Source organism: Lepus europaeus, chromosome 18, assembly GCF_033115175.1.
Source record: "Lepus europaeus isolate LE1 chromosome 18, mLepTim1.pri, whole genome shotgun sequence".
Classification (NCBI taxonomy): Eukaryota; Metazoa; Chordata; class Mammalia; order Lagomorpha; family Leporidae; genus Lepus; species Lepus europaeus.
Window position 1 is genome coordinate 17495211 of NC_084844.1, and position 24202 is coordinate 17519412.

General features: G+C 51.7%; 3 protein-coding genes across 4 annotated transcripts in view; 1 reads left to right on the forward strand and 2 right to left on the reverse strand.

Annotated features, from left to right (window-relative positions):
* LOC133777032 (ADP-ribosylation factor 2) overlaps nucleotides 1-8473 on the reverse strand; it is a 22590-nt gene extending 14117 nt beyond the window's left edge. For both annotated transcript variants that reach the window (XM_062216431.1, XM_062216432.1), the window contains exons 1-2: nucleotides 8386-8473; nucleotides 4617-4776 (exon numbers count right to left, since the gene is read on the reverse strand). In XM_062216431.1, coding sequence (XP_062072415.1) covers nucleotides 4617-4764 — 148 coding nt within the window. In that variant the 5' untranslated portion in view covers nucleotides 4765-4776; nucleotides 8386-8473. The remainder of the gene's footprint in view (nucleotides 1-4616; nucleotides 4777-8385) is intronic.
* LOC133746792 (histone H4-like) lies at nucleotides 5484-15804 on the reverse strand. The gene is made up of 2 exons (XM_062175045.1): nucleotides 15684-15804; nucleotides 5484-5797 (listed from the first exon to the last, which is right to left on the reverse strand). Exons 1-2 carry the CDS (start codon nucleotides 15802-15804, stop codon nucleotides 5484-5486), a joined length of 435 nt encoding a protein of 144 aa, XP_062031029.1.
* A 3175-nt stretch (nucleotides 15805-18979) lies between these two features.
* Nucleotides 18980-24202, forward strand: part of NSF (N-ethylmaleimide sensitive factor, vesicle fusing ATPase) — a 178494-nt gene continuing 173271 nt past the window's right edge. Inside the window, exon 1 of the mRNA XM_062216514.1 lies at nucleotides 18980-19051. Within this exon, the coding sequence (XP_062072498.1) occupies nucleotides 19040-19051 (12 nt within the window). The 5' untranslated portion in view covers nucleotides 18980-19039. The remainder of the gene's footprint in view (nucleotides 19052-24202) is intronic.

Genomic DNA, 24202 nt, shown 5'->3' on the forward strand with positions numbered 1-24202 from the left:
CTATGGCCTGGGAAAGCAGTAGAAGATGGCCCAAGTCCTTGGACCCCTGCACTCGCGTGGGAGACCCAGAAGAAGCTCCTGGCTCCTGGTTTTGGATTGGCACAGCTCTGGTCGTTGCAGCCATCTGGGGAGTGAACCAGCGGATGGAAGACCTCTCTCTCTGTCTCTACCTCTCTCTGTAACTCGGTCTTTAAAATAAATTTTAAAAATAAATCTTTAAAAAAAAAAAGAAATGAAAATTTTAAAAACCTACAAAATTAGCAGGAGAAACTATTGATCCTGCAATGACAGAGACTTGTCTAAAAAAGAAAACAAAATTAAAGAATTGGTAAACATGGCCAGCTGGTCATTTTAACCTCCTGCAAGACAAAACACACAAAAAAGGTGAAAAGACAGGTTATCCATTGGAAACACTACCAAGTGTTGTTCCTGACCTATTCTTGTCCAAATCATTCAAACATCCCAACAGAAAAAAACTGAAGGATATTAAAAATAAGTCATAGGACCAGCACTGTGGCGTAGCGGGTGGAGCCGCCACCTGTAGTGCCAGCATCCTATACGGGCACCGGTTCAAATCCAGGCTGCTCCATTTCCAATCCAGCTCTCTGCTATGGCCTTGGAAAGCAATAGAAGATGGCCCAAGTCCTTGGGTTCCTGCACCCGTGTGGGAGACCTGGAAGAAGCTCCTGGCTTCAGATCCACACAGCTCTGGCCGTTGCGGCCATCTGGGGAGTGAACTAGCAGATGGAAGACCTCTCTCTCTCTACCTCAGCCTCTCTGTAATTCTTTTAAATAAAATAAATACATCTTTAAAAAAAAAAATCACCGTCTGTCTCTCTCTCTCACTGTCCACTCTGCCTGTCAAAAAAAAAAAAAAAAAGTCACCGAAGAACAAATATAAATCCCAATCGGCATTTTAATATATTTACTTATAATCACAGAAATCCCAACAGAAGTCTGCCTTGCCCTATTATATTGGCAACTCCCAGAAGAAATGACCACTTTTTATTTTTGGTAGCACAACCTTTTTAGAGAATAGTCTGGTAGTGTGTTTATACATTTTAAATACACTTTTTTTTAAAAGATTTATTTATTTATTTGAAAGTCAGAGTTACACATAGAAAAGGAGAGGCAGAGAGAAAGGTCTTCCATCCATTCGTTCATTCTCTATTGGCCACAATTGCAGGAGCTGTGCCGATCTAGAGCCAGGAGCCAGGAGCTTCTTCCAGGTCTCCCATGTGGGTGCAGGGACTTGGGCCATCTTCTACTGCTTTCCTAGGCCATAGCAGAGAGCTGGATTGGAAGTGGAGCAGCCAGGACTTAAACTGGCGCCCACATGGGACGCTGGCACTGCAGGCGGCAGCTTTACCCGCTATGCCACAGTGCCCACCCCTACACATTTGTTTTAATACACCATCCCTCCTCTAGGAATTACTGCAAGGGGATAAAGACCACATTTACAATAATGTGAAAAATGTTTTCTTGGGCATTGCATACAAATGCAAATCATCTCATCAACAAAAAGTAGCAAAACACAGCCGAGTAACAGAACACAGGCCAGTTATTAAAATGTGATGCTGATCTGTGTCAGCATCTTCCTTAACCCCTCCCTGCGTAATTTAGCAAATGCCAGTTCATTCTTTTGGTCTCAGTTAAAGACAAACTTTTTTTTTTTTTTTTAAGATTTATTTATTTGAAAGGCAGAGTTACGAGTGAAGAGAGGGGGAGAGAGAGAGAGAGACAGAGGTCATCCCTCTACTGGTTCACGTCTAAAATAGCCACAACGGCTGGAGCTGGGCCAGGCCGAAGCCAGGAGCCAGGAACTTCTTCAGGTCTCCCACATGGGTGCAGGAGCCTGAGGACTTGGGCCGTCCTTTGCTGCTCTCCCAGGTACATCAGCCGGGAGCTGGATCAGAAGCGGAGAAGCTGGGAACTCGAACTGACATACATAAGGGTTGCCGGCGCTGCAGGGGGCAACTTAACCTGCCACACCACAATGCCAGCCCCTGCAGACTAACTCCTGTGGGAAGCCTGGACTTCCTCCCAAAGCTGCACTCACCTTGTGAGTCAGCTCGGGGCTGCCCGAGGCCTCTCCTCTTCCAGCTGATCTTTCATTCTCAAAGAGCACTGGGCTTCCGTAATGGTGGCAGCTGTTTTCCACAAGGGCCTGGCACGTGGTTTATCAGCTCCCTGCTGGAAGTACATTCACTGATGTCCCATTGGCCAGGTCACGTGGCCACACTGGGCATCACTGCGGATGGGGACTACCCTGTTCCAGGCACTGAGGGGCATGAGTAACTGGGGGTCCTGAGTTCAACAGACAGATATGCAAATCATTCACCAAATATTTATTGGAGGGGCCAGCGCTGTGGTGTAGCTGGTAAAGCTGCCACCTGCAGTGCCAACATCCCATATGGGCAATGGTTCAAGAGCCAGCTGCTCCACTTCTAATCCAGTTCCCTGCTACGGTGCTTGGAAAGCAGCGGAAGATGGCCCAAGTCCTTGGACCCCTGCACCCGTGTGGGAGACCTGAAGAAGCTCCTGGCTTCAGATCGGCTCAGCTCTGGCCATTGCAGCCATTTGGGGAGTGCACCAGCAGATGGAAGACCTCTCTTTCTCTCTCTCTCTGCCTCTCGGCCTCGGCCTCTAACTGCCTTTCAAACAAATGCACAAATCTTTTTCAAAAAAAGAAAATGCTCTCCATATCAACTTAACAAAAAAAAAAAAAAAAATGTCTATTGGACACCTGACTGGCACATGCCGTGTATTTTGCCAGATGCAGGGAACAGTGAACAAGACACGATCCTTACTCTTATCTCATTTTGGGGGTGAAGAGAGACAGTGAGCAAGAAATCACAAATGTACTGATGGTTACTAAGAACTTTGGGCTGCTGCTACAGGAACAGAACAGAGGAAAAGTGGTCTTGAGAAGTGTTTAAACTGAGGCCAAGCAAACGGGCTGGTGTTGGCTAGATAACGGGGGAGGGACTAAGGAAGAAGGCAGGAGAACGTTTCAGAGAAATGGCAGAAAGCAGACCAAACATATCGTCTAGTACAAGAAAGGTGGAAAACAGCATGCGCGTGGTTTTACAAAGATATCCGCTTATCGGCCACAATCTTACTGTTCTTTTTATAAAGATTTATTTATTTGAAAGGCAGAATCACAGAGAAGCCGGGGGGGGGGGGGTCTTCCATCTGCTGGTTTACTCTCCAAAGGGCCGCAGCGGCCAGAGCTGGGCTGATCTGAAGCCAGGAGCCAGGAGCTTCTTCCAGGTCTCCCACGTGGGTGCAGAGGCCCAAGGACTTGGGCCATCTTCTACTGCTTTCCCAGGCCACAGCAGAGAGCTGGATCGGAAGTGGAGCAGCCAGGACTCAAATTGGCACCCATACGGGATGCTGGCACTGCAGGCGGTGGCTCTACCCACTACACCACAGTATTTAAATCTTGGGTTTTTTACATGTATGAAATTATAGAAGCATGCATTATTTTTAGAAATAGAGAAAAGTGAGCAATCATGCTATTTTCATTTTGGACAAACACATTTTATAAAAGTGTATACTAACACTCATGGGTTTTCTCCTTCTGCAAATGTCGCAACCTCTGAGTGTGTGCCCAAGAGTACGCCAGCCGTCTGGATCCGGCGCCTAATCCAACATTCACAACGGCCGCAGTGCCCTGCAGCAGCTGGCCTCACGCAGCAGCGGCTGCAGGCGGACCCCGAGCGGGGACTCAGTTCTGTCCAAACTGCCTTTGCAGAACTTGGAAAGCGCCCCCAAGTCACAGGCCAGCCCACGGCGCAGCCAGACGGTCTAGTCTCTTTGGCTAGATACCATCTCAAGGTACTGGGTTGAGCCAGAGGGGAGAAAGCCCGCTCCACCTTTAAACACCAGCAGCGCACTGGTGAGGAGAGGCTTCCATTCCCCAGGCCCAGAGGGAACTGCGCACGGAGGCCACAGCAGCTCGCCAGCTCCCACCGGGCTGATGCTGGGGCGGGCCGGCAGGCGGGAGAGTGCCCCAGCGGACCCCAATGTTTTCATCATTATTATCTGTTTGCCAGGCAAACACAGTCAAATTTGTTTAACCTAAATGTGTTTTCACGACTTTCCTATAAACCTAAGGCTAGAGAATCTGGGAACAATTAAGAAAATACGGATAACTTTTTTTTTTTAACTCAAAAAGTTCATACTATTGGAATGGACAAGTTTTGCAAAAACAAAGGCTGGAGCTGTGATGCCCACATCCAATACGGGAGTACCAGTCAGAGACCCAGCTGCTCCACTTCCGAGCCAGCTTCCTGCTAACGCACTTGGGAAAGGAGCAGATGACGGCCCAAGTCCCTGGGCCCCTGCCACCCACCTAGAAGACTCAGTTGCAGTTCTTGACTCTTGGCTTCAGCCTGGCCCAGCCCCAGACATACGGGGAGTTGAACCAGCAGACAGAAGATCTTTTTCTCTTTCCATCTCTCCCTTTCTCCATGTTACCCTGACTTTCAAATAAACAAATCTTAAAAAAAAAAAAAAAAAAAAGATTTGCAAAAAGAAATGCTCAATAGCACAGGCAGATGTGAGCCTACCGCAGCAGGCTGTGAGCTGGAACGGCCACGGGGTTCACGTACCTATCGTGGGGATGGTTGTCACAATCTCGCCCAGCTTCAGTTTATACAAGATGGTGGTCTTCCCAGCTGCATCCAAGCCCACCATAAGAATCCGCATTTCTTTTTTCCCAAAGAGGCTTTTAAACAGCTTCTCAAAAACGTTCCCCATTGTAACTGAGGGCTGTAACCAGAATAAGAAGAAAAGCAAATACAAGTTCTTTAGAGATGGAGACTGAACACACATAAACACACGTCTCAGTTAGAAATGGCTCCAGCAAATATAAACCGAGCTTAGTTGGGATAGCCAGTAAGGAGTAGTGTGCCTTCCTAGCTTTTTGATGCCTTGCCAGAAACCTGTATTTTCCACTAGAGCATCCAACTGCAATATGTAGGCGCACAATCTCACTGCTACCACTGCAGCGGCGGCAGCGTTAGTCATCTTAAGTATGGAATCAATGCCACAGCAGAAGTATCTACGTCTAGTTCTGAATTCTCTTGAAATGAGAACTTAGCAGAGAACCCACTTATTTTACCCAATATGAAGCAAAGTCCTTAAGGCAAGTTAACAATAACCTTTGGAAATTTAGTAGCTGCCTTTAACTGCAAGACTATACCAATTTCCAGAAAAAAGACCCAGAGTTGGGGAAATTCAGCATTGGGAAACCGCATTGATAAGACAAACTTTAGGAAGGTGTTTGGCACAGCAGTCAAGACACCATTTAGGGAGCCAGTGTTGTGGCATAGCTGGTATGGGCACAGGTTCAAGTCCTGGCTGCTCCATTTCTTTTTTTGTTTGTTTGTTTGTTTTGTTTGTTTTTTTGTGGCCCTGAGAAGGGCCTTTGGGTGGGGGTCTGGGGCCGCGGGGACCGCGGGGACCGCGGGGGCAGCTCAGCCGCCGAAGCCGTAGAGCGTGCGTCCCTGGCGCTTGAGCGCGTAGACCACATCCATGGCCGTGACCGTCTTGCGCTTGGCGTGCTCCGTGTAGGTGACGGCGTCGCGGATGACGTTCTCCAGGAAGACCTTGAGCACGCCACAGGTCTCCTCGTAGATGAGCCCCGAGATGCGCTTGATGCCGCCGCGCCGGGCCAGGCGGCAGATGGCGGGCTTGGTGATGCCCTGGATGTTGTCGCGCAGCACCTTGCGGTGGCGCTTGGCGCCGCCCTTGCCCAGGCCCTTCCCGCCCTTGCCGTGGCCAGACACGTCTTCTCAGTAGAAGAGCTCACAGCCTGGCTGCTCCATTTCTGATCCAGCTCCCTGCTAATGTGCCTAGGAAAGCAGCAAAAGATGGCCCGAGTGCTTGGGCCCCTGCACCCACATGGGGAACCCAGAAGAAGCTCCTGGCTCCTGACTCTGGCCTGACCCACTCCTGGCTGTTGCTGCCATCTGGGGAGTGAACTGGCGGACCTCTTTCCCCGCTGCCCACCATAACTCTACCTTTCAAATAAGTAAATCTTAAAAAGGGGGTGGGGGGTGGAGAGAGAGAGAGACAGGGGCCAGTGTTGTAGCACAGAGGGATGAGCCGCTGCTTGTGACCCAGGCATCCCAAACTGGAGTGTCAGTTCAAGTTCCAGCTACTCTGCTTCAGACACAGCTTCCTGCGATTGCACTGGGAAGGCAGCAGAACTCGGGTCCCTGCACCCACGCGGCAGACCGGATGGAGTTCTTGGCTCCCGGCTTTGGCCTGGCCCAGACCTGGCCGTTGTGGCCATTTGAGGGGTGAATCAGCAGATGGACGCGCACACACGTTCTCTCTGCCTTTCAAATAAGTAAATAATTTTTTAAAAATAAAATGAGAGAGGGCCGGCGCCGCGGCTCAATAGGCTAATCCTCTGCCTTGCGGCGCCGGCACACTGGGTTCTAGTCCTGGTCGGGGCACCGATCCTGTCACGGTTGCCCCTCTTCCAGGCCAGCTCTCTGCTGTGGCCCGGGAAGGCAGTGGAGGATGGCCCAAGTGCTTGGGCCCTGCACCCGCATGGGAGACCAGGAGAAGCACCTGGCTCCTGGCTTCGGATCAGCGCGGTGCGCCAGCCGCAGCGCACCACTGGAGTGGCCAATGGGGGTGAACCAATGGAAAAGGAAGACCTTTCTCTCTCTCTCTCTCTCTCTCTCTCTCTCTCTCTCACTATCCACTCTGCCTGTCAAAAAAAAAAAAAAAAAAGATTGGGGCTAGTGCTATGCTTAGCAGGTAAAGCCACCACCTGTAGCGCCAGCATCCCATATGGGCGCTGGTTCAAGTCCTGGCTGCTTTGCTTCCAGGCCAGCTCTCTGCTGGTGCGCCTGGGAAAGCAGTGGAGGACGGCCCAAGTGCTTGAGCCCCTGCACCCACACTGGAGACCTGGAAGAAGCTCCTGGCTTCAGACCGGCCCATCCCTAGCCATTGCAGCTATTTGGGCTGCAATGCCCAAACTGTATCCCCCTCTGTCTCACCATCTCTGTAACTGACTTGCAAATAAATGGATAAATCTTAAAAAATAAAAAAATTAAAGACCCTGTCTACAGCTCTAACCAAGCTCTTAGAAGGCTATAAAGAATCTGGGGCCTGTGCTGTGGCGTAGTGAGTAAAGCTGGCACCTACAGTGCTTGCATCCCATAGGGGCGCCAGTTTGAATTCTGTCTGCTCCACTTCCGATCCAGCTCTGTGCTATGGCCTGGGAAAGCAGTGGGAGATGGCCCAAGTCTTTGCGCCCCTGCACCTGCGTGGGAGACCTGGAAGCTCCTGGCTCCTGGCTTCAGATGGGCCCAGCTCTGGCTGTTGCAGCCATCTGGGCAGTGAACAAGTGGATGGAAGACCTCTCTCTTCTCCCGCTCTCTCTCTCTGCCTCTGCCTTTCAACTCACTAAAAGGCTATATAAAGAATCTTTGAAAAGGAGAGCCACCTTCCTCCAGAGACTATGATTTTCCTTTCAAGTGTCAGCCAAGGAAAGCCTTCCTGCTGGGCAGGGGGGGGCCGAGGCCGCAGGCACTGCCAGTGCACCTGGACCCCGGCGGCCTCAGAGCGGAGGTCTCCAGTCGCAGAGGCCCCGGCTTGAAGCTCCACAGTTTCCCACGGCTTCACATCAGAGGTGACGTCCAAGCGCACACCGCTCCACGACACGACGGGGAAAGCGAGCACAGCTTTTATCTCGTGCACAAACAACGTACAGGTGACCAACGGATGGTGAACGCTTGGCAAGGCCCGTTATAGGACGTGCGCAAGCGGTCAGTGCATCCCAGCATTCAAAACCTCGGCCGACAAAACCAGACGTGGCTTTCCCTGGGGTCCAACACAACAAATCTCCTAGATAAGGAGATTTTCAGTTCTTTCCCGGACACCCTTCAGGCAGGATGCCAGCCGCGCACCGGCCGCCGAGCCGGCCCTCTCGCCACACTTTTCCTCCTCTGCTGCCTGTGCCCGAGGCGCCCGCGGTCCCAGACAGCCCTGCATGCCTGGCGCAAGGCGTCTTCCTCAGCTCGCCCTGCCGGCCACAGCACCCAATGTCCACCGGGCAAAAAGACCTCAAGGACACAAACGGGCGCGGCGGGAGGCACGCGCTGGCTCCCGGAGAAGGCCGCCAAGAACTCCGAGTTAGCCCGTGGGCCCTGGGGGAAGCAGAGGGCCCGCGGGCCGAACCGGCCAGGCCCCTTTCGTTTGTCCGCCGCCCCCGCCCTAGAGAGGACCCTAGGATGGGACAGTGGAGCCCAACCCCTTTCCGCAGGCCGCCGCCGGTCTCCAGCTTCCTGCCCGCTGACGGAGCGGATACGCAGCCAGACCTTGGGTGCCGCTGTCCCTTCCCTCCAGCCCGCGACTCACCTGTCGCCGGTCTGAGCACCACTACCGACACAGGTATAGACCCCACCGCCTTTAGAATGTCACCTCCCCTCAGCAAAATGGCGCCTGGAGTAGGGGGTGGGAACGGAAACCAACCAATCACCCAACGCCTTTTGGAACTTTTGAGCCAATCATCTTGAGGTTCTATGAGTGACGGCACGTCTGGCCAATGAAAAGGATAAAACGGGCCTGGGCGCAGAAGGCCCGGCCCCCGCGACCTAGGCGACGGCATGAAGCTCCGGCAATGCCGGGTCCATCTTCCAATGACAGCTCACCGCGTCCTGGCGAGACCCGCCCACGTGCCCAGCCCCATGCTACCTGTAACCAATCAGAGGAGAAAAAAGATTTCCGATTTTCCCCGCCAATCAGCTGGGAACCAGCTCAAAGGTTGAAATACCCCGCGAGCGTTTAGGCCAACCGGGTGCGGATGTGTGGGCAGGGCCACGTGCAGGGCGATATATAAGGAAATTGGCCCGGTGGCGCTAAAAGTAGAAACTAGTTTGTGTGCGGGAGACGCCCGCCCGGAATGAGGCTCAGGGCAGCCCTCCCTTCAGTCCGAGCTGGGCTGCCGTCCGCTGGGGGCGACACCAGCCCCTGCGCCGCCCGGGGAAACCCTTCGTGTCTCAGTCCCCGAGTGCCAGCTTGTTGGCTAACAAGGAGGCAGACGCGTGGGAGTGGCGCGAAGTGGAGTCACTTCTGAGCAGCCCCCGGGAACGGGAGCCGGAGCTATGGCAGGCACTGGCCACCCTGCCACTCCTGTTTAGAGAGGAAGCCACACAGCCTGGCACAGACCAGTGCTCCGTCTCGGGACTGCATCTAGGAAGGGTCATGGACGAGCCTAGGAGAGGTTTTCCCACATCATCCCTTCAGAATGCAATACAGGGGCCGGCTCTGCAGTGGAGCAGGTTAAGCCGCCTGCTGCCCTGCAGGCGTCCCCTATGGGCACCAGCTCCTTTGTAGTCCGGCTGCTCCCTGCTAATGCTCCTGGGAAAGCAGTGGACGATGGCTCAAGTGCCTGGGCCCCTGCACCCGCGTGGGAGACCAGGATGGAGTTCCTGATCCTGGCTTCAGCCTGTCCCAGAGCTAGCTGTTGTGGCCATCTGAGGAGTGAACCAGCAGATGCAAGATTGCTCGCTCTCTCTCTGTAACTCTTTCACATAAATAAATATTTATTTTAAAAAATTGTACATTGGCATTTGTTAAAATACGTGGGAAAAAGGCACCCTGGCACACAAGAAAAAGGGAAATAGGAAAGGAAAAGAAAAAGAAATAATCACCCATCATCCTACCATGAAATATTTTAATTTGAACATTTTTCCACATTAACATTTTTCTTTACACATCATTTTTCTTTTTTCTTCTTTTTTAGATTTTTTTTATATTTATTTGAGAGGCAGAGACAGAGATAGAGGTCTTCCATCCACTGGTTGCCTCCCCAGATGGCCACAACAGGTGGGGCTAGGCCAGGTCAAAGCCAGGAGTCAGGAGCTTCTTCCAGGTCCTCCATGTAGGTGCAGGGGCCCAAGCATTGGGCCATCTTCCACTGCTATCCCAAGCACATTTACCAGGGAGCTGGATTGGAAGTGGAGCAGCCAGAACTTGAACTAGTGTCTATATGGGATTGCGGCACTGCAGGCAGAGGCTTAACCTACACTACAGCGCAGGCCCCTCCACATCATTCCTCATGGTTGAGTTAGAGCCCATCGTATGGATGAACCCTAATTTACGTGATTTGTATGCAGTTCAACAGGTTGCTTCTAGGTTTTTCTATTATGAATAATGTTGGTGTGAACATCTCTTTTCCTCCCTGTACTCTAAGGGTATTTTTGTTTTTTGTTTTTTTCTATTTTTAGGAAACAGTTCCAAAATTGGAATCACTGGGCTAAAAACATGAAGATGTTTAAAGATCTTGATTATTAATATTGCCAGGTTATTTTCCAAGGGTCTACAAATGTGCATCTCCACCAACCATGTGAAAGACATGCTGGATTCAGACTTGGTTGGCTCTTTTTTAGAAAGGGTTTTTGTGGAGCAACAGGATCACTCATTCCTTGCTGGTGGGAATGCAAACTAGAACACATCCAGCAGACAGTTCTGCAGACTCTTAGACATACCGGGGGCTGGCATTCTGGTGCAGCTGTCGCCTGCAACACTGGCATCCCCTGTGAGTGTTTGTTAGAGTCCCCGCTGCTCAAGTTCCAACCTCGCTCCCTGCTGATGCACCTGGGAAGGTAGCAGAGGATGGCCAAAGTACCCAGATGGAATTCCTGGCTCCTCGCTTCAGCCTGGCCCAACCCCAGCCATTGTGGCCATTTGGGGAGAGAACCAGCAGATGGAAGACTCTCTCTGACTCTGTCTCTGTCTCTGTCTCTCTCTCTTTCCCTCTCCCCCTTCTTCCCTCTCTCTGTAACTCTGCCTTTCAAATACATAAATAAATAGACATACTCTTATGCAAAGGAGTCGAGCACAAGCATAACTTACACTCATAGAAAATCCAGCATACAGATGCCGTTAGCAGCTTTATTGATAATTGCCAAAACAGGAAAAGAACCAAGATATCCTTCAGTGGAGAAATGGATAAGCTGTGGCATAAGACAGCAGGATAGTGGTCCGCACTGTGGTGTAGTGGGTAAAGCTGCCACCTGAAGTGCCAGCATCCCATTTGGGCACCAGTTTGAGTCCCGGCTGCTCCACTTCCGATCCAGCTCTCTGCTCTGGCCTGGGAAAGCAGTGGAAGATGGCCCAAGGCCTTGGGCCCCTACACCCACATGGGAGACCCAGAAGAAGCTCCTGGCTCCTGGCTTTGGATTGGTACAGCTCCGGCCGTTGCAGCCATCTGGGGAGTGAACCAGCAGATGGAAGACCTCTCTCTCTCTGCCCCTCTGTAACTCTTTCAAATAAATAAATAAATCTTTTAAAAACAACAACAACAACAGGATATTGTTCAGCCATAACAAGAAATGAGCTACCAAGGCATGGAGGAAACTTAAATGCATATGAGTAAGGGAAAGCAGTCTATCTGAAAAACTAGGACTGTCTGATCTCCGCTGTGTGACGTCCTGGGCAAGGCAGAACTAGGGACACAGGGTAAAGGTCGGTGGTTTCCGGGGATTAGTGAGGAGGGAGGGAGGAACAGGTGGAGCACAGCGGATTTACTTTCTGCTCGTTTACTCCCACGTGGCCGCAGTGGCCGGAACTGGGTCAGGAACCTGGAATTTCATCCAGGTCTCCCACACGGGTGGCAGAGGCCTGCTGGGGCCATCTCCCATTGCTTTCTTGGTGCATTAGCAGGGAGCTGAGTCCGAAGCAGAGCAGCCGGAATTCAGAGCTCTGATATAGGAGGCCAGCATCCTAGGCAGTGGCTTAATCCACTGCACCACAATGCTGGCCCTGCACAGAGGATTTTAAGGGACATGAAACTATCCCGTGGGATGCTCTGATAGTGGACATACATCATTATACATTGTCTGGACCCATAGGCTGTACAACGGCTATTTGGGATAAAGCTATACCTAAAACTGCTTTAAAAAAAAAAAAAGGGCTTAAAAAAATGGTGGAATTTGGAAAGTCTTCCCAAATTTTTGTTTGCAAATTGAATTTAATTTTCATTTCTCTGATTACTTGTTATTTTTTCAGATGTTTGCCAGTAGTTGTATTTCATCTGACACATGTGATGTACCACGTCCTTCTACTGATATCCAAGGCAAACTAGGAAGGTTGTTTGAGTGGAGTCATCGCAACCTGGAAAAAAAAAAAAAAAAAAAAAGAAGTGAACTAGCACAGATAAGATTCTCCCCTGGTATTGCATCTACGCAAGGAATGCTGGGACAAGTGAGAGTGCGGATCTTCCCCTCCACCCTCACAGCCTGAGCATGGAGTCTGTGAATATCAAGCTGCTACCCACATGGTATTCAATTGCTGACAGGTTGCAGTTGCTTAGATACACACACGTATGTTTTTATATATCAGAAAGATGGTTTATAATTAAATGCTTGCAGTATGAAGGACTGTATGGTAGGGAAGGGCTAGTAGAACACAGGTCTAACTTACTCTTTTTTTTTTTTTTTTTTTTTTGACAGGCAGAGTGGACAGTGAGAGAGAGAGACAGAGAGAAAGGTCTTCCTTTGCTGTTGGTTCACCCTCCAATGGCTGCCGCGGCCGGCGCGCTGCGCTGATCCGAAGGCAGGAGCCAGGTGCTTATCTTGGTCTCCCATGGGGTGCAGGGCCCAAGCACTTGGGCCATCCTCCACTGCACTCCCAGACCACAGCAGAGAGCTGGCCTGGAAGAGGGGCAACCGGGACAGAATCCGGTGCCCCGACCGGGACTAGAACCTGGTGTGCCGGTGCTGCTAGGCAGAGGATTAGCCTGTTGAGCCATGGCGCTGGCCACTTACTCATGATATTCAGGAGGTAGGGTTGTGATTGACTGATTTTGCTAAGTGATGGAGAGAAAATGGCATATTAGTTTTACAATGGAAAATTCAACTTTTAAATAAGATTTATTTCTTTATTTGAAAAACGGTGTGACACAGAGAGAGGGAGATGCAGAGAGAGAGAGCTTCCACCCACTGGTTCACTCTCCAAGTGGCCATGAAGGTTGGGTCTGGGGCTGGGCCAGGCCAGGCCAAAGCCAGGAGCCTAGAACTCCACTGAGGTCTGCCATGTGGGTGGCAGTGGCCCAAGTACTTGGGCCATCTGCTGCTGCTTTCCCAGGCATGGTAGTAGGGAGCTGCATCAGAAGTGAAGCAGCCAGGACTCAAACCAGCACTCATAGGGAATTCCAGTGTTCACTGCTGCAGGTGGCCGCTTAACCCACTACACCAGACACCAGCCCCTCAGCTTATTTATCAAAAGTAAAAAACTGTTGATGAGTCAGGTTTCATTGAGATCAGGGAATTCAGGGCAAGTTTATTAAGCTCAAACTGCAGTGGCTTATTAAACCTGAGCAGCTTCTGGTGATGTGAGCTTACTGGGTTTAATTTCCTTGATATAAAACACTTGCTGTTGCTATAATGTGATTTGTGAATCTTGGAAAGAACAAAGTGCTCTTGGGAGAAGCAGAGAGAGAACCCCCCCCCCCCCCAAGGCTACCCAGTAGCCTCTATTCTGGTCAAAACTCTGTTCTCTTCTTCCACAGAGACAGCTCCGACTCGGGTTAGACTTCCACCTTGGTCAATGGTGTTACTATGGATGGTTGGGAAAACAGGATTGCTCTGGCAGTTAGTGTCTACTGTGCATGTGCTGGGTCAGCTGCTGAATGCAATACGTACTCTATGATGGTTAGCTCAGCTAATTCTCACATCAACACAGTGAGGTTTGCAGAGTTGATACCCAGTAGCCCCTATTCTTGTCAATACTCTGCTCCCTTCTTCCTCTCTTGGGAAACCCTTCTGTCCAGTCTTTTCCTAAAAACGACCTCCAGTAAACTCATCTTTAGGAGAAACCTTCAGACAGACTTCCAGCTGCTCTCGGGAGCCCCCCGAGAACTATCCCAGGCAGCCAGTCTGCTCACCCAGTCAGCGGCAGTGTGCAGGCCTCTAGTGTCCTGAGGTTCTAGGCAGCTCGGGTCCTTCCTTTTCTCACCGTGCATAAAAGCTCATCAGAACACTATCCAAAAAAATCCCTTTTCAGAGAGATGCCGGCGTGGGTGTTTGGCACAGCAGTTAAGGCACTACCTGGGAATCTCAGAGCCCACATGGGAGTGCCTGGGTTCAGCCTGGCTCCCGAGTCCAGATTCCTGCTAATGTGCACCCCGGGAGGCGGCAGGTGACGGCTCAGTAACCGCACCCTGGTCACCCACGTAGGATACCGGATTCAGTTCTCAGCTCCTGCCCCTGGCCTGCCCCAGCTCCAGCTGTTGCAGGCATCTGGGGGAGTGAATCAGCAACTGGGAGCTCTTTCTCTGTGTAGTCTCTCTGTCATTTTGCCTCTCAAGTTAAAAAAAAAAAAATAAGAGAGAGAGAGAGAGAGATGTAGGCGGCTTTCTGTCCCCAAGATGTTAATATGCAGGGTTAGGCAGCCCAGCAAGTGCATTGGGACTTTGCACTAAAGGATCATCTGGTTTCCATAGCAACCGCCGTTGCATCCTTTCCACGGAGGATTCTATTATCTCTCCTTCCCACTCAGACTTTCCAGAAGGCATCGATTTGTGTGACTATAGGTGTTTGTCCTTGATTTTGCAAAGAATCATTTAAATCATTTGAAACAAGCCCAGCCCTCCTCCCAAACCCGAGCGCAGCTAGAGAGCTGCATTGCATCAACCCACCTTCCTGTGCTTTTTAAAATGCCATGTCCTTCTCCGTCTCCCTGCGTTCTCTCGCCTTATCCATCATTTTGGGAACTAGGTTTCACTGACAGGAAACAAACAGATGGCAACTCCGTCATCCCCAAGGGGGCTGTGCTGGGGCTGTAAAATGAAGTGTTCACAAGGCTTGCAGGGCCCTGGGGGCTAGCCTGTGGGCTAATCCCAGAGGGGCAGGACGGAAGCCCTGCCACCCAGAGATGGCTCCCCGCACGGTGTCACAGTCTCTGAACTTTTGCCAGGAGAGGGTTGTTCCTCCCAGCACCGTTCAGGTAAATTGCAAATACTCCTGGGAGGAGTAATCAATCCACTCGTTTACTAATACAAAAGAACTTGGGAAAGAGAGCGGGGACAGAGGGAAGGGTGTCCACAAGCTCTGAAGGTCACCTTTGCTTCACAGTGACATCTGTGCTAGAGGGGCAGAGCTGGTCCCTGCCACACACACACACACACTGCAGATGCTCTGTGACGATGACGCGGCACAGGACGGCTCCCCAAAACACCTGCCTGGAATCCTGCCGCAGGACCTTTAAGGTGCACACCTGGCAGCCTGCCTCTGTCCCCGCCACCGACCGTCTAGCCTCACAGTTTCTGCAGAGTAAGCGCAGTTTTCCTTTGGTGAATGTGGGAAGCATGCAGGATGGAGTCCCGGGCGTCTGCTTCTGTTTGGTGCAACTCTTGGCTGTTGCGGGCACCTGGGGAGTGAACCAGTGGATGGAAGACCTCTCTCTCTTCCTTGGTCTCTCTCTATTGCTGTGCCTTTCAAGTAAATGAAAATAAAGAAACCTTTTAGGAAATGGAACGCATCAGAACATCACAGTGCTTTGAGAGAGGGTTCCGGTGAGTCTGTTCATTCCTCTGTTATCTCACATTGCCATCACTCCTCAGAAAACATTGTTTCTCCCACAAAGTCCTCCCATCGGCACCACACTCTCCATAACCAAGATGCCACTGTCACCAAAATGGTACCCAGCCCCACCTTGGGTGATGGTAAAGGGGGCAGGATTTGAACACGGGCTCCGCAGGGTCATCAGGTCTCTGAAGGAGGCCTCCACCTGTGGAGCTGGTGGCCGGTCAAGCAGCAGCAGGCGGTGCGGCATTTCATTTTCTGAAAGCTAGAACCACTCCTGCATCCTGCACCGACGAGACACGTCACCAGGGCTGTCCAGAGTCGGAACCGGGAGTATGTGTGCATGCCCAGGAAGAGACTGACTGTAAGGAATTGGCTCACACGATCGTGGAGGCTCCGTGAGTCCGAGAGCTGATGTCAGAAGCCGGCGGGCTGCTGACCCAGGAAAGAGTCGCAGTCCTAGTCCAAAGCCACTCTGTTAGGGAGTTCCTTCCTGCTCAGGACCAGGTTGGCCTTTCCAGCTATCCAGGCCATCAACGGGTTGGATGAGGCCCACCAGCATGACGGCAGGCACTCTTCCTTATGCAGCTTCCAACGTCAACCTCATCCAAAATGCTGCCTCAGAAACGTGCAGAACGACGTTTGGTGGACTCTCGGGGCACCGTGGCCCAGCTGAGTGGACTCATAAAATTAGCCATCGCATCGAGCCACCAAGGGCTGTGTTCAGCAAGAACGGACTTTGTTCAAACCCTGACCTCGCTCCCACGCCTCGCTGCTCTGCACCCTGGTCCTGCTGTCTGCATTGCACCATCTCCTCCCTCCACCTTTCAGGTTCCTTTCTTCTCTGACCCTGTCCCAGTGAGGCCAGCCCTTTACACTTTAGGATGAATTTTAATCATAACGTTAGCTCTCTTCCCTATTTGCTAGCGTAAAATGAAGGCATATTACAGGGATCAATGAAGAACTGAGCGAGGGAATTTTTTGGAGGCAGGGAAAGAAGATGACTGTCTTCGCCCCTTGCATGGTGCTTAACAGAAGCCTGGAAGTGGGTGAATTACCGCAGTGGAAGCGTATTCAGCCCACGGCTCCAGAGGCTGGGAAGTCCAGGAGCCCGGGGCCAGCCTCTGGAGAGGCCTGCTTGTGCAGCGAGGGCCAGGGAGGGCATCCCACGGTGAGCGAGCGTGAGCACACAGCTCAGGGCCCTCTCCTGAAGCCATCAGCCCCAGCACGGGGGACCCTGTCCGGCCATCTCATCTCCCCTAACTACCTCCAAGGGACCCACACCCCACACCATCCGCACAGGAATCCGAGGGCTGGGTTTCCATGCACGAGTTTGGGGAGGGCACAGCCGCATCACGGCAGGGACTGACTCGCAGACACCATGACTAAAGGGGACTGCCAGGCTTTGCAGAAGGCAGAAATCGGGCGGCCTTCGGCATCTAGCGAAGTGGTGGATGCTCTATGCCAGGCGTCACACTGCAGTAAGCAAGCGAGCTCTGCTATTTCTGTCTCTTCTGAGCACAGTCAAGATCACAGCTGCTCGGGAGAGTGAGTGAGCGATGGACTGGACCTGGGTTCCCTGCTCACTCCTGGGCCAGGTGGGGGCAGGGTGCCTCGTCTGACAATCCTTCCAAAGCTGCAGGGGTGGAGGGGACTGGTAACTAAGAGAGAGGGAATAGATTGGGGCAGCCAGACGTTTTGTTGCATACTGCCTGTCATTGAAAGGACGGCTCAGAAGTGACGCAGAATCAGCTCCGCTCTGTTTCAAGATGACCTTGAGTGCCGGCACAAGGCACAGATGGGCTGCAGAGACACAGGGCCCATCTGGAGCAAAGTCAGAATCCTTCCCTCCTGCTGGATGCGAAACACCCTAAGGACAAGGGCTATGCCGGCCTGCAGTTTCCCTGGTACACCCTGCAGGGCTGTGCATGCTGTTTTTATTTAACTGGTGTCACTGTGAGAGGATTTAAGGGTCTCTTCCCATGGGTGGCTATGCATGATAGACGGAATCTCTCCAGCAGGTATATGATGATAAGCATTCCTGTATGTAGGAGAGATTGAAGACGTTTCCACTTGCAATCTAGCTTACCTAGCAAACCAAGACAAACAATCACCAGAATAAGCGCCTCTGTATTATTCTCCAGCCTCAAAGATCATGTCAGACCAGTGGACTGACAGCCAATGTCATCTTCTGGTCATTGTTTGTACAAAATTGCTTTCACAGGTCCAAATTCAAAGTATCAAAAATCTAAGTTGCAGCCTGTAAGTGTATTTAACTATACCTCTCTCTTTTAAATCAGAAAACTGGGACTCAGAGAAGGGACACAGCAGGTGACAAGGACAGGACAGGACCTAGGCCTGCAGATTCCCCAGCGCATTCTAATGTGGTTTCTTTTGATTGCTGTTGCAAGTCAGTAAATCACAATTCAACTAATGAACTCCCCTTCCTTATACCCTTTCTGGTCCACCGTCTGGTTGGTTGCACCCTGGTTCTCCCCTGCAGAGGGAGCAGGAATTTGTCTCTGCTGTCCCTCATCGTCAGGTCAGCACCTGATGTTATTCTCAATTTTAAATCACTAAGCTTGCCCAGCTTGTCTAACTTCCCATTCTTTCCTCATGCTGGAAAAAAAACAAACTACTTTTTCTAGTTAAGCTGATAGCTCTCACCATTCTTATTGTCTTGTTCAAATATTAAGAGAAACAAGATAGCAAGGCCAATGCCAGCATCAGAGCACCCACTCCGCAGTCGCTCTCTTCTCGCCGGTGGTAGAAGTTAGCAAGTTTGACTTTCCAGTGAGGAAATGGTGGGAAGGAAAAAATATGGAGGTCAGAAAAGCCAAATTGAGGGCATATTTTTTTCCAAGTTCTGCCGGAGTGTATAAAATGCAACAACATTGGAGGAATAAACAAGGTTGTTAAAGAAACGTATTGTTTTTATAAATACAGTTATTTAATAATAGAAATAATTCACTTTCAAACTAGAAGAAAATATTAACTTTTCCAGGCTACATGAATAAGCTGAACTAAAACGCCACCGTTGGCAATTTCCAGGAACGAGGCAAACCAGCACGCCTAGAAAGAAGGGCTGGGTTCCTGCAAGACTTGAATTCAGAACCCACCGTACCACGCTGAGGGCTGTCCAGGCCATGATCACATTTAGGAGGGCCTGGAACAGAAAGCTAAACGGCCATTAAAGGGGAAACAGCAGATGACAAGAGTCATGACAGTGCTCCCGGGCCAAGGGGTCCGCCCCGGTGAGACCCGCAACACAGCGCCAAATCCCAGCCGCCGGGCAACTTCCACTCAAAATGGCGCCGCCGTGCGCGCGCACTGCAGAGCCGGGGCCCCGGGGACGCGGGCGGGGGCGCGCGCGGCCTCACGGCGGCTGCGCGCCTGCGCGAGGGCGGGCGCCGGGGGCGCGCGCGGCGGGGGCGGGCTCTGGGGAACGCAGAGCTGCAGCCGCGGAGCCGGACGTGTCCGCGAAGATGGCGGGCCGGGTGAGTGCCGGCCGGGAGCCTGGGCTCGAGGCGGGGGCGCCGGGCTCGCGGGCACTCTCAAGTCCGGGCGGCCCCGGGGCCGGGGGAGTGAGTCCGAGCGGCGGGGCGCCGGCGGGCCCGGGAGGCAAGGCCAGGGCTTGAGCCGAGCAGGGGATTAGCCCTCCTCAGGAACTCCGTCTCCCCGAGGGCAGGCGACCCCCGTTCCCCGCGTCCCCGGCGCCTGCCGCAGCCCTCCTTTCGCTTCCCTCCGGGCGCGAGTCTCTCGTCCTCCAGGCCGCCGCGGCGTCCTGGCTGTCCGAGCCCCCGGTGAGGAGCTCGAGGGGGTCGCCCCGCGGGACTGCGGGGACTGGGTGCGCGAGAGACCCCGGGAGCCCGACGCTGGCCCCGCGCACACCCCGCGTGGGAGGAGCAGGGGGTGCGAGCGACTTTTCAGCGGCAGACCCCGGCCGTCCGTCCGGGGCACCTGTCAGCTGTCGGGTCCGGAAGGCGGGGCTGGGGTCGGGCTGCCGCGTTTTGGTTCTGTGAGTGACAGTCGCTCCCAGTGCGGCAGGCTGTGCTGTAGTTTCGGGGGTTTACATCGACTTCCTCCTTTGGCTTGTGGGATGGCCAAGTAGGCTGGGTCTGGCGAGGCGAGAGGCGGCTGGCGCGGTGCGGTATTGCGGTGAGCCCCGAGCGGAGGGCTCCCTGCGGGACGGACGGCGCGTGCCCGGGCCGAAACCCGGGCACGGCACTGCGTCACTGGGGGCTGAGGATGTGTTTGACGGGTTCCTCTGCACCGGAACACTGGAACAAGCTTACGTGGCCGGGTGCGTGCCTGTGATGGCCTGTGTGAAGGGCATGGTCGGTCACAGAGTCAGGTATAGGAAGAGACCCTAAAGGTGGTTCGGTTCGGCCTCATTCCCTGCCTTTTCCCCATAGCCTCTCCTTTTATTTAAGGCTTGGGGTTCTGTCCCCCCACCCCTCAGGAACGCACTGCTGCGTGTTCACCTGCTCCTTTGCATTCTCAGGTTTCTACTGTCTTAAAAGAAGCCCTCCCCCCTCCCCGAAAGCTGTCACCGTCTCCCTCTTTACAGCCAAACATTGAGAAAATTGTCTTTATCTCCTGGCTCTCACCACCTTCTCACCCATCACCCCACTGCATGGCGGACTTGTGTCTCCACTTCTGATCGCCGGTTTCCAGTCCTCGTCTTGGTGTCTGGCAGCGTTCACCTTGTGGACCGCACTCGTGCCGTGGCTCGGGGACACCTGGCTCCTGTTGCAGCCCAGACCTCTCCGTGTGGCAGCCTCACTGCCCTCCACGCCCGTTCCCAGGGCTGGCGCTCCTCAGAGGCCCCCTTCTCACTGTGTTCTCCTCGGGTGCTTGGTCTAAGCCATGACCACAGCTCCGTCTATGCCCGTGATGTCTCCAGGTCACACTTATCCTTTAGTTTCCATGTTAATAGGTCAAACAAGGCCCCTAAACTCGGCTTGCTCAAAGGCAAACCCACCGTACTAGTGCATTTGCTCTTTGCTGTCTCACTGTCACCACCATGCGCCCAGTTGTGTAGACCGACACCTGGATGCGTGTGGGGTCACCCTTTATATGCCTCCTCCACAGCGACCTCTGCCCTCCCCACTCCGGTCAGAAATTCATAACTGAGTTTTCACACCATCACACCAAAACAAGGGGTTTAATTAGGAAAATAGAATCAGGCTTGAGAAAATGTTACCTTAGATTATACCCAAGATGCCCACGGAAGTGGTCACAAGGGTTTCGGTCTCTCCAGCCTCTCCTGGCAGGGCGCCTTTCCACACCTTCAATTCCACACCCGGTCCGTCTCCTGTCCTTTCTGGTCTGGGCTGCTGCAGGTGGCCCTAAATAGACCACTTGTGGCAGCTCACCCGCTCCAGTCCATTCTGCACGCTGATGGTTCCCTCCCATGCCCACTGCCACTAAAACTTCTCAACAGCATCCTGTTACTTCTGGGAGGAGACCAAGCCCTTCAGGGCTCTCCGTGGTTCTGTCTCTGCGTTCCTCCACTCCCTCTCCTGCTGCCGTGCTCAGGTTATATAAGCTTTTCAGTTCCCTGAACCTGTAATAGTTTCTGCTCCCGCAAGGTCTTTGCAGGTATGTGTTTTCACCACCATGTACCTGCTCCTCTGAGACCACTCCGCTACTCAGGAGAAGCCTCTTCTGACTGGGGCTGTCAGTCAAGGGCCTTTGTAAACTGCTCGATCATTTTCGTCATTTTGAATGTGTTGCCTGCACTGCTAGACTTCACCTTCTATCAAAGCAAAGACCATGTTAGTTATTTACTCACTGTTACCATCTGTGCTTTGTAGGCCTCCTGGCCCTGGGTGCGGAACACTTTTTGTTGAAAATGAATCTAATCTGTTTGAATCTCTGCTGATAGTGTTTCATCCTAAAGCTGGCCTATTTTATTTCATTGCTTTGTTAGAAGGGTCTTTTTTATATGACCCTGACACATAGATATTATTTTTACTGTTAAAAGCTATATGGATTTAACTACAATTCCTTTTCTATGTGGTAGCTTGTCAGATGTTTGAAGAGAGGCTACGTATCCCTTCAGATTTTTTACTTTGCGAGTTAAACATCCTAATTACTTGCGTATCCTATGTTTCAAACCCTTAATCATGTGGGTTACTTTCCTGTAGAAATGCTGTTCCCTCCACTTTTCCAAACGTGCCCAGAATGGAACATGATCAGAGAAAAATGTCCTTGAACTATTATTCTCTGAGCTGGCTGCTACCACTGTTAATACAGCTAAAATTGAGTTAGCTTGTTTTTTTTCTGCAGTAAATCACACTCAGCTCATGCTGGGCTTGCAGTCAATTAAAAGTCTCACATTGTCTTAAAATCAGCTTCCCCACCCTGTTCTGGGTATTGTGCAGTTGTTTTATTGAACCTAAGTAGGAGACTTTACCCTTTACAATTCATTTTTTAAGTCAGGGTATGTCATTTGTTGAATGTCTTTTTGATTCCTTCATGTTAATAAACATAATAGCTCTGTCTTCCAGTTTTGTTTTAACTGTAGGTTTAATAGTCATGACTTTTAAAGATTGATTTATTGAAAGGCAGAAGAGTGATAGAGAGAGGAGAGAGAGAAACCGATGTTCTATCCATTGGTTGGCTCCCCGGATGACCCCAGTGGCCAGGCCTGAGCCAGGAACTCCATGCAGGTCTCCCACTTGGGCGCATTACAGCCAAACTCCAGCCAGTGCTCTGTTATGGGATGCTGGTATTTGCAGCAGCAGCTTACCCCCAGCTTAACCTGCTGCACCACAGCATTGGTCCCTAATAATCCTGACTTCTGTGTCTACATTCATGCCATTGATAAAAGTAGAATAAGGGGGGCAGCGTTGTGACATAGGGAATAAAGCCTCTGCCTGTGACACCGGCATCCCATACGGACACCGGTTCAAGTCTCGGCTGCTCTACTTCTGATCCAGCTCCCTGTTAATGCGCCTAGGAAAGCAGCAGAAGATGCTCCAAGTGCTTGGGCCCCTGTACTCTGGTGGGAGTCCCGTAAGAAGCTCCAGATTTCTGGCTTTGGCCTGGCCTAGCCCTGGGTATTGCAGCCATTTGGGGAGTGAACCTATGGATGGAAGCTCTCTTTCTCTCTGTCTCTCTCTGTCACTGCCTCCCCATCTCTTTTTTTTAAAATTTTTAAAAAAGATTTTATTTATTTATTTGAGAGGTAGAGTTACAGACAGTGGGAGAGACAGAGAGGAAGGTCTTCTGTCCGTTGGTTCATCCCCCAAATGGCCACAACGGCCGGAGCTGCGCCAATCCTAAACCAGGAGACAGGTGCCTCCTTCCGGTCTTCCGTGTGGGTGCAGGGTGCCAGGCACTTGGACCATCCCATCTTCTGCTGCTTTCCCAGGCCATAGCAGAGAGCTAGATTGGAAGAGGAGCAGCCAGTACTAGAACCAGCGCCCATATGGGATGCCGGCGCCACAGGTGGAGGATTAACCTACTGTGCCACTGGGCAGGCCCCTCCCCCCATGCTGTCTTTCAAGTAAATAAAAAAATTTTTAAAAAAGGAAGATTAAGACAAGGGTCGGCAGTAGCCCTTGGGGACAGGTGAGTGGCACATCCTGCTTCAGAGTGCCTAGGTTTGAGTTGCAGCTCTGTTCCAGATTCCAGCTTCCTTCTAAACTTTTTATTTTTATTTTTTTAAAGATTTATTTATTTATTTGAAAGGCAAAGTTAACAGAGTGGCAGAGGCAGAGACAGGGAGTGGTGGAGGGGGAGGTCTTCCATCTGCTGGTTCACTCCCCAAATGGCTGCAGCGGCCAGAACTGTGCCAATCTGAAGCCAGGAGCTTCTTCCAGTTCTTCCACATGGGTGCAGGAGCCCAAGCACTTGGGCCATTTTCCCTGCTTTCCCGGGCCGTAAGCAGAGAGCTGGATCAGAAGTGGAGCAGCCGGGACTTGAACCGGACTTGAACTGGTGCCCATATGGGATGCTGGCATTGCAGGTGGCAGCTAAGCTGCTGCGCCACAGCGCTGGTCCTTCCAGCGCTCCCCCTTGAGAAGCAGCAGAGGAAGGATCCCTGCTACTCATGAGGGAGACTTGAATGGAGTTCTTGGCTCTCAGCTTGGCCCTGGCTCTTGCCAGCATTTGGAAAGTGAAGCATAGATAGGAGATTTCTCTTTCTTCCTCTCAAATAAATAAAATAATTAAAAATTAAAAACAAAGAAGCAGCTCTTGAACATGTGGCTTTGGATCCTCCCCTAGACTGGTATCCAGTTGCTCCATTACAAATGTGTCTAATGGGGCTGGCGCTGTGGTGAGCAGGTAAAGCTGCTGTCTGCAGTGCCGGCATCCCCTATGGGCATCTGGTTGAGATCCACCTGCACCACTTCCGATCCAGCTCTCTGCTATAGCCTGGGAAAGCAGAAGATGACTCAAGTGCTTTGGCCCCCTGCATCCATGATGGGAGACTAGAAAGAAGCTCCTGGCTTCAGATTGGCTCAGCTCCAACCATTGCAGCCATTTGGGGATTGAACCAGCAAATGGAAGATCTCTCTCTTTCTCTGTCTCTGCCTCTCTATAACTCTGCCTTTCAAATAAATAAATAAATCTTAAAAAAAAAAAAGAAATGTATCTAGTATAATTTTTTTTAAAGATTATTTATTTGAAAGTCA